Genomic DNA, 14,237 nt, shown 5'->3' with positions numbered 1-14,237 from the left:
GGTAGATACATATAATGAAATATTACTCAGCCTTTTAAAAGGGAAGGATATTCTTTTTTTTATTTTTTATTTTGTTATTGTTATGTTAATCACCATACATTACATCATTAGTTTTTGATGTAGTGTTCCATGATTCATTGTTTGTGCATAACACCCAGTGCTCCACGCAGAACGTGCCCTCTTTAATACCCATCACCAGGCTAACCCATCCCCCCACCCGCCTCCCCTCTAGAACCCTCAGTTTGTTTCTCGGAGTCCATCGTCTCTCATGGTTCGTCTCCCGCTCCGACTTACTCCCAGGGAAGGATATTCTAACACATGCTACCACATGGGTAAACCTTGAAGATAATATGCTAGACCAAATAAGACTATCACAAAAGGACAAATACCGTATGATTTCACTTATATGAGGTATGTAAAAGAGTCATGTTCAGAGACAGCAAGTAGAATGATGGTTGCCAGGGGGTGGGAGGGCAGCAATGGGGAGTTAGTGTTTAGTGGGTACAGAGTTTCAGTTGGGAAAGATGAACATGTTTTGGATGTGAATGGTGGTGATGGTTGCACATCAATGTACAAAACTGCACACTTAAAATTGGTTAAAATGGTAAATTTCATGTTATGTATATTTCACAATAAACAAGGATATATCTGAGTAATATTCTGAAAACAACAGTCTAGCTAGTCACAGATGAAGACAGTGAAAAACCAGATATTCTAATTGTTTTAAAAAGACCTCTCTACCTGGTGAGTCTTCAATTTCACAGTTTACTTTTTTGTTCTCATTTGACTCCATTTGTAAATTTTGTGATTTATGGGTTTTTAAGATTGAAGAACCAACTCCAAGAATCCCCAACTGTCACATTTAAAAAAATTGTGTTCTTCTCAAGGTCTAGTCCATTATTTACGTGTGCCAGAGAATACAATTTCTTATCATACCAAAGTATATTTTTGTAATAAACACTGTCCCTTTCTTCAGTATTAATCCAAGTCAGTTTTCTTCTGACTGGTCTATACAACCCTGTATTATATACTTCTTATAATCCCATCTGTGGATTTTCTGGAATTTAAAATAATGTTCCAAAATTTCAATTGTGACAAATTACTGACCCATGATTTACAGAATTTGTAGTATCTCTTTCATTATTTTCAAGACAAAGCTGCAAAACATAATTTCTCAGAAAAATTGATTTTGTCTTATCTTAAATGTCTCAGTTAAGAGCTTGGACTTTGCAGTCAGATGCCCTAGGTTTGAATCTTGGTTCTACCGCTTACTAGATGTGTGAGGGGATAAATTATTTAAATTCTGTAAACCTTGGTTTCCTCATTTTTAAAATGTGGTATTGATACCTAAGAGTTTTGAGTAGCATGCATATAAAGCTCCTCTGCAGTATCAACATGTAGCAAGATTTAAAAAAGGGCAGCTATTAATAATAACACAATCAACAGCAGTTTTGTAGAAATGGTAAGTGCCCCTCTATTGGACTGAAAGGCATTATGTTGCAACTTTTCTGAAGTTGACCCCACAGTTTTAACTCTAAGACGAATCTAGAAAAAAAGAGCAATTGTATATTTTAAGACGTGTTTTCTTTTGTTCATCACTTCCAAATAACTTCATTCTTATTGTCATGTAAGCAAAAGGAATCAGGCCAAACAGAAATGAAAAGACCGGGTATGTACATGTGTATACATACACACACACACACACACACACACGTATCTAGTGTGTTATACACTATTTCAGGAAGTTGTATAAAAACATGAGAAAAAAGGTGAAAAATAAATAGGAAGAGCTATAGACTACAATGAGGGTAACCACGTATACAAATGTCGGCAAATTTCTAAGCTGAGCTATTTGACTGATTCATTCAGAATCACATTATTGTCAGAAAAACACACTATAATTCCTCTGGTAATACCCCTAGAAGACAGATCTCCAAGTGTGGAAAAGTTGAATATTTTCATCCCTTCTTATCAGTGAAAGCAAAAAAGAATTTCATATTTTCTTTAAACAAAACCCAACTGCTACTACAGGCACTACCACTAAGGATTTCTAAAGTATATAACATTTGATACTGGAATTTCTGCCACAATTTCATTAGAAAGTACAAAGGATTTCTGCACTAACCACTTATACTCCCCAACTATAAAGAAAGATGGAAATTTTATGGCAGACTTATATTTCTGAAAATGTGTTCCTTGGGATACTAATGGCCTAAGACAATGAATGGGGTGGTAGGTTAAAAAGGTTCTGGGGTGCCTGGGTGGTTCTGTCAGTTCAGCAGCTGCCTTCGGCTCAGGTCATGATCCCAGGCTCCTGGGGATCTGGGATCCAGCCCCACATCAGGCTCTCTGCCCAGCAGGGAACCTGCTTCTCCCTCTCCTTCTCTCTCTGCCTGACGCGCCCCTGCTTGTGCTCTCTCTCTCTCTGTCAAATAAATAAATAAAAAATCTTTAAAAAGAAAGGGTTCTGTGGTCAGAAGAGTTGAAGTTTGGGAAACACTGCATTCTAGATCTCACTCTTAGAGATTCACAACACTATTAACATAACAGGTTCTGAGAAGTTCTGCAGTGAGCACAGCTGTTTAAATTTGCTTAACCAGTGTTCCCCAAATTTATTTGGCCATAGAATCCTTTTTTTTCCAAGCAATAACCAAGGAACCAGGGTTCCTCATAACAACGTATTATAGGAAATGTGTCATAAATTGCCTTTGATTAGCTATTAAAAGAGCAATTTCATATGCACCTGTCCCAAAAAGGTAGTCACTGGCAGAATTTGCTGAAGTCCCAAAATGAGTCCATGGTATTTCATGTCAGGAAAAAAAAATCTAACTTGCGTAGACTAGCCTTTACACTATCTTTAGGAAGTTCAAGTCATTTCCAGGTATGTGTTTTGACCCCTTTACTGCCTATATGTTCTTAATCAAATCCAAACACTCAATTCTAAACCCTGTGCAAATATAAAAAATGAAGGTGACCCTTCAAGCTTTTGCTTTTCTTTCCAGGCTTCACTGTAAGCTAAGAAAACCCTGTAGCCGTGAGCTGCACCTTCAAATATAAGAATACTAAACTCAGTTACCAGCATTTTATTAACTGGTACCACGAGCCGCATTTATGCAATCTTAAAATAAAATAATGAATATTTGCAATGTTAATCCAGAAGCAAAGTAGTGACTGAGTATTATTTCATTCCCTTAACACCTCCCTAACATCCATATTAAGTATATAGAACAAAATCCTGTAATTACTACTTTATCTATTGGAGGTTAAGCAACGTGCCCCAATTACCAATAGTCAGCAGGGACCAATTTCTTGTTGGACAGATACTTGTGCATATTACAACTATAGAAACTGTAACAGATAATCACCCTGAAATATGAACAAAAACAGGAAATTCCTTTACTAATAACTTATTATTTAAGGAATTTTCTTCTTTTGAAATAACTTTGGAACATAATTTGCTAGAAATCTAAACTTGAACCAAAAACAAAAAATCAGATGGCATGCTCGATAGCTTTTTGTGAGTTCGGAAATTAAAAACAAAGTCTTAACAACTGCAATGAGGCATTCATTACTTTGTCCTTGTTTTAGAGGAAACAAAATAAGTAAGCTACAATTAATTCTGGGTAAAGTGTGAATGTGAATGATTACACTGCCAGGCTGTGGCGTCCCTTTCTTCCAAGGTTCTCCCCTTCACTGCAAAAGTGCATAAAAGTGTAGCAACACGTGTAAGATGACACAGACATCAACAATTCTTAAAAAGCCTAACAGAGAAGACACAGTGTTTCTATGGAAATAATACATTTTGGTAAGCCATTGACATTTGGGCACTGATTTTCAAGTTACACAAAATAAGCTGGCCTTTGAAGGAAGACACTTTAAAACATCTATGGCAGAATACACGTAACCACAATATTTTATATTATGATAATATGTAGCAATAACATTTTACCAGACATAAGGCAAATGGCTGAAGAGAAGGAAAAATCTGATGTGAAAGGAGTCAAGAATGTTAAAGTAGCAGATTCAAGTTTCATAAGTTTGTGTTTTTTTTAATGTAGAAGCAGAGGTAACAAAAATTGGTCTTCACCTGGTAAGTGTGTACTCCCTGAGTCCTGAATGCAAGTTCATGGCAGAAAAAGTACCTATGCATCCACGCAATCTTTTGTCTCGACCGATCTTCCATGTTACAAACAGTGGGCTGTAACGGAAGATAAAAATAGGGTCAATCAATCAATTCAACTCAAGCAAGTTATTTACTGAATATTTATTATATGCAGGGTTAGATGCCTGAGATATAAAGACCACATGACAGGCCCCCAAAGGGCTGGATCTAGCCCAACGGACTGCATTTAACAACAATTATAGCTGGAATGACTGAGTGTATCCTATATGTGAGGCAGCATGATAAATGTTTTAAACAAATTACCTATATTAATCCTCATCAGCCACTCTAAGAGGCTGAGTAATGCTATTACCAACATTCCTATTTTACAGATGAGGTAGTCCCACAGTTAATACATAATGAAATCGGAACATCAACCTGGACAAAGCCTTAACCAGAATGGCTGACTGCTCGAGTCCTCATTTAAACCTCAAGTTACTGATTGATTCATTAAGTCTAGTTTAGAAAAACCAAACACCAAAACAAAACAAACAAACAAAAAAACCCAAAATTTCAACAAACACTGAATATCTCAGGGCAAAGTACTGTGAAAGGTTATGGGAAATACAAGGTTGCCTAAAATATCGTCACAGCTCTCCAGGAGCCAGTACAGAAGGCAGGCATTTTCACAACTAACTCACACAGGCAAAAGAAAATGAGTGCTATAAACTATGTCCGAAATGCCATGAATGAAGCTACAGGGATAGAAGAAAATTTCATCGAGTCTGATTCTCTTCAGCTTGGCCTAGAAAACTGAGTAGGGTTTGGAGAGGTAAAGGGCAAGAGCAAACATTAACAAAATAAGACTCTGCAACCAGAAAAATTATTTTAATTTTTAGATAAAAGTATGGCCAACAAATACAATCTCTCAAGCATTAAATACGATGGCATCAAGAAAGTTGTGTAGTTTTAAATGAAGTTTAATATAGTAGATTTGTGGATCTGGCAGCAAACCAGTGACAGCCCCAATTAATGGCTGAGTCTAGAAACAATTCCAGTTAGAAGCAACTTTATATGTAAGTTTATATGAAATAAATTAATTTACACATTTTAGCACATTGTGTAAAAAAGATAAATACCCTACAGTTGGGGGTGGTTCATGTTAATGTGAGTATTCACAGTATAATGGGTATGATATAGTAAATTTCTGCTTTCTAAAAATTTAAATGTTAGGGGGACATACCATATGTCATGTATTTCTAATAATATGCTGTTGAGTTGGAGAACACATTCTGTATTTAAAGTACTCTCTAGTCAGTCACCAGCAGTTGGGTGAGAAGATCCTGTTCAAGTACTTCAATCACCCATCTCAAACATTTAAATAATGCCGAGTTCTGACAGGCAGCCACAATGGCAGACAGGTCCCAAAATAAATAACGTATACAAACCAGGAGCAGTGCTAAGAATTACCTTCTTCCAAGAACCAAATTCTCAGAGGCATTGAGAAAAATGACCATAAGGCCAAATGATTGTCGATGTTAGTATTCAAGTGTTGGATGACCTACATTAAAGGTACGAAGAGGGCGCCTGGGTGGCTCAGTTGGTTAAGCCACTGCCTTCGGCTCAGGTCATGATCCTGGAATCCCCGGATCGAGTCCCGCATCGGGCTTCCTGCTCAGCAGGGAGTCTGCTTCTCCCTCTGACCCTCTTCCCTCTCGTGCTTTCTATCTCTCATTCTCTCTCTCTCTCAAATAAATAAATAAAATCTTTAAAAAAAAAAAAAAAAAGGTACGAAGATAAAAAGCAAAAGAAAAATTCCAGGTTTTCTGCTTTTGACGTCACATGTACCTAAACACCTTATAACTTGAGACAAGATCCTGATGCTCCACTTAGAGCATTTCTCTAATTGCTTTTGACTAAGAATTATCAGGAAGACAAGAATTAGACACATAACTCATATGAATACTACTACCTAAACTCCACACACTATCTTTATTTTTTTAAGAGTTTTTTAATTCATTTGACAGAGAAAGCGTGCACACAAGCAGGGGGAATGGCAGGCAGGGGGAGAAGCAGCTTTCCAGCTGAGCAGGGAGCCCGACGCTGTACTCGATCCCAGGACCCTGAGATCATGACCTGAGTAGAAGGCAGACGTTTAACTGACTAAGCCACCCGCACTCCACACACTATATTTAACGATGAATTTCACCTCTTTATTTTTCACTTTGTAATTTGGTACAGTCAACATCAGCAACCATTATGTGGACAGTAAGATACCAATCTTCTCCCATAACGACACCTATACAAATCATGTCTCCATAACACGTCCCTTGGCAGATTCAGAACAAAGTGAATCACACTGTAACATATATACAAACATGTCTTTAAAATACCATGATGGCTTCTCCATGTAACAGAACGAAGTTGTATATTCTCTTCCTCAATGACTTGACTGAGAAACCTACAAGTGTGAGTGAATTTGTTTCCTATCAAAAACCCTAGAGATGAACGTCATTTAAAAGTGCTTTACCTTCAATTATCTTCTTTATCCCACTAAAATATATATGCACATCGTTCTTACCATAATCCTATCTATTCAACCAAACATTCAAAACGTGTAGGGTAAACAGAAAATGAATACAAATTAACCACTATATTAGGGAATATGTTGGAGGGCATTAAGAACACATAGTAGGGAAAATTATATACAGTTTCTTATAATGCCATGCTATCGCTGATGAAGGGATGATGAATTCGAGGGGTAGGGTGCTAGAGGATAAACTGCAATTTGCCAGGTAGCCTGGGAGAAAAGGTACTCCATAATAAGCAAGGGCTTAGAGATGTAACAGAAAGTAGTGTGATAATCTTGATAACTTGCTGTGGTCTCTTGCAGATTTAACATTCTATGAATTTTAGGCACTGTTGAATATTTGTCCTTAAGAGCCCTCATAACAGGTAAAGCAGATGCAGAGTTGTCTGCCCTCCCCCTGTTCCTTACCTGCCCCAGGCAACACCCACTTTGGGGGTTGGTGTGGCGGGGAAGTATCTGTGGCAAAGATGGGAGAGATTGCTACTTGACAACCCCACTGTGTTTCGGACAGATGCCTGAAGATGGAAGAAATCAGACTTTTAAGAGACAGAATACAACTCTGCCTTCACAATCTGGGGCTCTAATTTCTCATTTACAAACGCTCATCCAGTGTACTTTATAAAGAACACGTATGTGTTCAAACAAAACACAGACTCATAGATACAGAGAACTAAGGATAGTTGCTAGAGGGGAGGGAGGTGAAGGGGGGGTGAACCAAGTCACTGAAGGGGATTAAGAGGTACAAGGCTATGCTATGTACAGTGCAGGGAATGTAGTCAATAATATTGTAACAACTTTGTATGGTGACAGATGGTAACTAGACTTAATTGTCATAATGTATATAAATACTGAATTACTATGCTGTATACCTGAAACTAATACAATATTGTATGTTGGTTATTTTTCAACAAAATAATTTAAAATTGGGGCACCTGGGTGGCTCAGTCGTTAAGTATCTGCCTTCGGCTCAGGTCATGATCTCAGGGTCCTGGGATCGAGCCCTGCATCGGGCTCCCTGCTCCACGGGAAGCCTGCTTCTCCCTCTCCCACTCCCCCTTGCTTGTGTTCCCTCTCTTGCTGTGTCTCTCTCTGTCAAATAAATAAATAAAATCTTTAAAAAATATAGTACTTTAAAATTTTTTAAAAGAACATATATATGGAATTTTAAAAAACAAAATACCTACAAGCAACATTTCATGGGGGAAAGAACTTGGGAATGAAGCATTTTAAAGTACACTGAAAGAGAATAAACGTCACTGAGCACAAGAGATTGTATCTTGTGTGTGATAACTACTTTGTACAGGGCAATGACTATGGGAACATTCAATACGTATTACCTAAAAATAGCAACAAAAATTTTTCTTTTCCCAATGCACGGAGGGAAGAAATAGGCAATTTTATTCTTAAATGTATTATTAAAACATGTATGAGTTCCCGAAAGGATGTATGACATCAACGTAATCAGAGATGGATCAAAGTAGAAAAAGGGATTTGAGCCTGTTGAGAGGAGCTGCTTAGTGACAAGGAACTAAGGAAAATAGTTCATAGTAAGACAAAGATTGAAGGTTTTTGGAAAATACTTTTACCATATGGTTTGAAGCCACCTACATACGCTGAAAAAAAAAATACTACAAGCTAGAAAGGGGCTCAAAATGAAATGAAATATTAATGGAAATGTTTATTTGAGAGTAACCAGACATAGCTTTTTAAGGAATTTTCCTACTTGTGAACATTTTGTACCACTACGTTCTGAGAAACCTTTGGAGGCAAGTAAACTCTCTCCATTTTTCCAAGTCTGTAGACAGGAACAGGAAGTAACCACCTAATCTAGGTGAATCCTCTCTGCCAACTGGCAGCCAATACCATCAGGTCAATAGTACTAGCTCTCAGGGAAAGGTAGTTGCGTGGGATTAGCAAAAGTACAGAAAAGCAATGTCAATCTGAACAGGATATACCCCAGTCCAAGTTGCAGTGCCACTTCCTATGTCCCTCTTTTGAGACTATTGATGCAGACCAGAACAGACTAGACATATATTTGTGGGAGAGGCATACAATATTTTACCATAAACCCTATCTCCCCTCCATACCGTGGCAGAAACAGATTTAAAAAAAAATAGCCTTAGACATTTGCAAGCCCCCACTCTGGCAATTTGCTCTTCTCTAGAATGAGATTTGTAGGGGGTGACATTAACAAGATGATATCCATCCCTACCAATATAATGCTAATTACTATAAATGGGTGTTCAACAAGGCTATTAATATTACACATAGATATGGGAAAGCTACCTAGCATGGTTCTTTCCCTTTGCCATCAAATCATGATTGCTTCTCAACTATGCTCAGGTCCTTCTGTTACTTAGCACAGTGATCCAACTAAATTACTCATAACATCCAACTCAATACCGTAATTCCCCAGGACCTAGGAGCTCAGGGAAAAACAGATATGGTGGAGTCTTCCTTCCACTGCCAGGTTAAAACACTTTGCTTCGTGTTTCAACACAAAGAAGTTACCTACCTCATTTACAGATCACATAAACTACAGATTCAATTTGTAAAAAATGTACTCAATGCAGTTAAATCCTGTATTAGTCTACTTGGGCTGCCATAACAAAATACCACAGTCCAGGTGGCTTAAACAACAGAAATATATTTTCTCACGGTTCTGGAGACTGGAAAGCACAAGATCAAGGGTCCAGCAGGGTTCTGTTTCTGGTGAGAGCTCTTTCTGGCTTGTAGGTGACTGTTTGGTACTCACTTGGCCTTTTCTCTGAGCGTTCAGAAAGAGAATGAGCCCACATGCACACAACTCTAGCGGCTCTTCTTACAAAAACACAAATCCTATTGGATCAGGGACCCACCCTTATGGCCTCAAGTAACCTTAATTATCTCATTATAGGCCCTATCTCCAAATACCATCACGGTGGAGGTTAAGGTTTCAACATATTCATTTTGTGGGGCCACAATTCAGTCCATAGCAAACCCCTAATGAGAGTTTTAGCACATCGTTCACGGTTTATATAATTGTCTAAGATTGTTAGATGAAGGACATTTTAAGAGAGTATCTATTTCTTCATTTTACAGGTGAAAAACCAAAAGTGACCCAGGGAAACCAACTGCAGTCACCTCACTGGTTAGTGATAAAACCTGGCTAGTTCTCCAAATCTTCTTACTACTAATGTCATTTTTCCCCCAGTATAGGGAAAAAAAAATTGTGAGTAGCAAAGCTAGATGTCTTCTAAGATACCAGAGAATAGGAAATTCTTATGAATACACAAATCTCATTCTCCTCCCAGGAAGGGAGAGAAAGATCAGCTGAGAAGATACCAGGACAAACTAGAAATGCTGGATCAACCTAGACACACTAAACCAAGTTTACAAGCTTCTATACTATTCCCATTAGAGGCCCATAGCAAAACCTACTATTTTATCTTCAATGGCCTCCCAACATCCTTTCTGACTCCCTCTCAACCCTCTTCTTTCATTTTTTCCCCCTGTTGTCTAGCCAGCTTTCATCAGACTCAAGTGATCTAAAAGCCACAAATTTCTGTCCAATCAAAATTCCCGCCAAATGAAAATTTCCATTTACCATCTGTTATCAACTATTTAGCTAGGTATTGATCTGACTGTTTAATTCATATTACTTAATGAGGCTCTTAAATGAGTGAATGAATCATTAATGGGTGAATGAGGCTTAACTCTTCCAGGTAATCTGAAATTCAAATTAAAGAACCCCCGAAAGGAAAACAATAGGAAGTGGTAAATGGGGGGGGCAGGGAGAAGGTAAAGTTCCCATACATTTTACACTTTCTCATCCACACCGATCCTTTACTGCAGATAAGGAAAATACATTAATACATTACATCACCATTACAGCCTTACTTTTTCCCTCCAACTTTTGTAAATAGCCAGTATCCCATGGGGCTCAGGAAAATAAGGAGACACTGCTCAGACAGCATGGGTTAGTAGAGAAGACCACAAATATCTGCAAATGGGAATCAGGAATTACAATCTTACAGTACTTTTCTTTGCCTGATATTCCCAGAAATTCTATTATGGCAACATTATATTCTCCACCCCCCATTTTTATAATGCTAATTTAATTGGCAAATGCCAGAGGAAGAGAGACAGCCTGAAGTCTTACAGATGACTGGGAAGGTTGAATGGGTGTGTGTGTGTGTGTGTGTGTGTGTGTGTGTGAGTGTGTGTGTGTGTGTGTGTGTGTGTGTGTGTCTTATAAATCCAGTGTAATAACCACCAACATATAACCAGCCAAATCACAAGCATACTTTAAGGGATTAGCTTGATTCTGTCAAATTGTAAACTGAAAGAACCATTTCTTCTTAGCAAGACCAAATCAATGATTTTCAGTAAACTTTAAAAAATTTCGGTCTTAGACTTGACACATTAGGATAGCCTGTCTTATTTTATTTCTTAGAGCCCAAATTAGATGAGAAAAGCCTGCCTGCATTGGAAAAAAAATACTATATACATATTTTCGAGTCTTAGTTTAGACTGCAGCGAATATTAAATTTAATATATGGTAGCATCTTAAGGATGAAGCTCATAAAATAAGCTTTAAATGACAAATTGCTATAGATTTCCACAATGAAATAATTTATATTTGGAATTCCTGTTCTGAAACAATTTGTTCAAAGAGCTTTAAGGGTTGGGACTCTGCCTTTACTATGAAAAGAATTAATTATTTTAATATAAAACAGACCAGGCAAAAAAAGACCTTCTACTGAAGGTTTAAGTATTCCAAACTCAATATAAACACAACTGAGAGAGTCAGGAGAACTAGATTCAGAAGTTTCAGAATGCTTTGATTGATACGGTCAACTTTTTTTTTTTTAATGCTCTTAAAAACTGTTATGGAACTATGTTTGGTACCAAATGTTTTGGTCCATTGGACAATTCATATGCTGGATGGATAGGGAATACTTAATACTTCAAACAATGAAAACAACTAAAGGTTTTTGTTTTGTTTTGTTTTTCACTTGTATCTTACCTCCCCACTAATGATCGATCTTCTCTACCATCCTGTCTTATCCTCAGAACCCACTCCATGACCAGAAATAGAGTAGACAGGAATTAAATAGGCTGAATGATTTAAACACTAATATAAAGAGCTGTAAAGTTATCTAGCTTCTTCATTCTAGATTTCCATCTTGCTTCCTATTCCAAGGAGATCCAATGTAACGAGCCAGGTTCGTAAGACCTTCAATAAATCTGTGATGTAGTTGTTTATGAAGTTTTCTGGGTTTAGAAAGGCAACTGCTTTGATTTTAGGGTCCCTGAATTGGATTACTTGCTCCTTTGAGAGAAAGGAGCTGGACAGATGGCTTTGTAGCAGAAATTCCCCCAAGCCCTTTGCATTTTAGGGGTTAGGAGGAAAGGCAGGATCTACGGACAAAGCACTCAACTGAGACCATATTTTTAACAGGGCTGCTTATGATGCCTTTACCCTCCCCCACTCCATTCCTTCTCTTACCTTCCAGAAAACAGTTCGACCTCTTAAAAACCTCTATTTTGAAGTGCCCAAGAGGTTTTTTTTTTTTAACATGGAATTGACATCCTCACCTCCAAAGTGCTTTTTGAAAATCAACTTTCTTTCTACTTCCCACTAAACTATAGCTTACATACTATAAAAGCACCCATTTTAAATGTAAAATTCAATGATTTTTGACAAACGTATACATACACATAACCTAAAGTGCAATCAAGTTATAGAACATTTCCATCACCCCAAAAAGCTCCCTTGTGCCCCTTGCTAATAAATTCCCTCTCCACACTACTGGACCCTGGCAAACACAAACCTGCTTTCAGTCCCTATAGTTTTTTGCCTTTTCCAGAATTTCATATAAATGGAATCATCCAGTATGCAATCTTTTGTGACTAGCTTCTTTCACTTAGAGTAATTCTTTTGATATTCATTCATGTGTTTTTATTGTTGAGTGGTATTCCACTGAATGGATATACCACAATTTGTTTCTTTACTCACCCTCTGATGGATATTTGGGTTGCTTACAGTTTGGGGCTATTATATATAAAGCTTCTATGATAATATTTACTTTCAAGGTTTTATGGGAACTTAAGTTTTCATTCCTCTTAGGTAACTACCTACAAAGAGAATTGCTGAGCTATGAGTAGGTATATGTTTACCTTTATAAGAAACTGCCAAACCATGTTCCAATTGGCCATACCAATTTCCAGTGGCTATACCAACTACACTCCTACCAGCATTGTATGAGTGTGCTAGTTGCTCCACATCCTCACCAACACTTGGTATTTTTTTTTAATTCAAGTTAATGTGTAGGGATATCTCATTATGGTTTTAATTTGTAGTTCTCTGATAACTAAGGATATTGAGCAACTCTTCAAGTGCTTAATATTTATGCACAAATTTTCTTTTGGGAAGTGCTTGTTCAACTCATTTACTCATTTTTAAATTGGATTGTTGGTCTTTTTACAGGAGTTGTAGGTTTTTAAACAATATGTTCTGGATACTAAGCTTTATCACAAATGTACATTGCAAATATATGTTCCTAGTCTGTGGCTTGCCTTTTAATTTTCTTAATGTTACCTTTTGAAGAGCACACATTTTTAATTTTGATGAAGTTTAATTTTATGAATTTTGGTTTTCTGGTTCATGTTTTGTGTTGGATAGGGGAATCTTATCCAAAGGTCATGGAGATTTTCTCCTATTCTCTTCTAGAAGTTTTGTAATTTTAACTTTTACATTTAGGTTTATGATCCATTATGAGTTACTCTTTGCATATACTGTGAGGTTCATTTTTTAAATCTGTTAATATTTGGTGGTGGATTTTTGTGTGTATGAACATAAGGAATACTGATCTGTGGTTTTCTCTTCTTGTAATATCTTTGTCAGTTTTCGATATCATGGTGATGCCAACTTCATAGAATGATTTGGGAAGAATTCTATCCTCTTGTATTTTCTCCAAGTTTGATTTGTTCCTTAAATATTTGGTAGAATTCACACTGAAGTCACTGGAGCTTAGAGTTTAAATTATGGGATGATTTTTAATTACAAATTCAATTTAATAGATAAAAGGCTATTCAGATTTTCTAGTTCCTTTTGAGGCAATTTTGGTAATTTGTGTCCTTCAAGGAATTCTTCCATTTCATCTAAGTGTAGAATTTATTGGCATAGACTTATTCACAATATTCCTTTGTCCTTTTCATGTCTGCAGGATCTACAGTGATGTCTATTCTTCCCTTTCTGATTTTAGTAATTTGTGTTAATTTCTGTTTCTTTTTTATCTGTATCGGTCTAGCTATAGGTTTATCAATTTTATTGATCTTTTCAAAGAGCTGGCTATTGGTTTCATTGATTTTTCTCTGGTTTTAGTTTTCTCTTTTATTGATTTCTACTCTTACAATATTTTCTTCCTCTTGTGGTTGAACTTGCTCTTCATTTTCTTGCTTCTTAAGGTGGACTGTAGGATTATCGATTTTAGATCTTCTTTATTTTAAAGCTATAAATTTCCCACTAAGCACTGCATAAGCTACATCCTACAAATTTTA

At 36.9% G+C, this 14,237-nt stretch overlaps 1 protein-coding gene across 3 annotated transcripts in view; it reads right to left on the bottom strand.

The window, feature by feature from the left end:
* AMMECR1 (AMMECR nuclear protein 1) overlaps nt 1-14,237 on the bottom strand; it is a 111,064-nt gene that overhangs the window by 55,569 nt on the left and 41,258 nt on the right. For all 3 annotated transcript variants that reach the window (XM_025853668.2, XM_025853669.2, XM_073885777.1), the window contains exon 2: nt 4,088-4,198. In XM_025853668.2, coding sequence (XP_025709453.1) covers nt 4,088-4,198 — 111 coding nt within the window. The remainder of the gene's footprint in view (nt 1-4,087; nt 4,199-14,237) is intronic.

Source organism: Callorhinus ursinus, unplaced genomic scaffold (assembly GCF_003265705.2).
Source record: "Callorhinus ursinus isolate GAN/ISIS: 27379988/994484 unplaced genomic scaffold, GSC_fseal_2.0 scaffold65, whole genome shotgun sequence".
NCBI classification, from domain to species: Eukaryota; Metazoa; Chordata; class Mammalia; order Carnivora; family Otariidae; genus Callorhinus; species Callorhinus ursinus.
The sequence above is the reverse complement of the archived record's forward strand: the minus strand, read 5'-3'. Positions and strand labels throughout refer to the sequence as shown.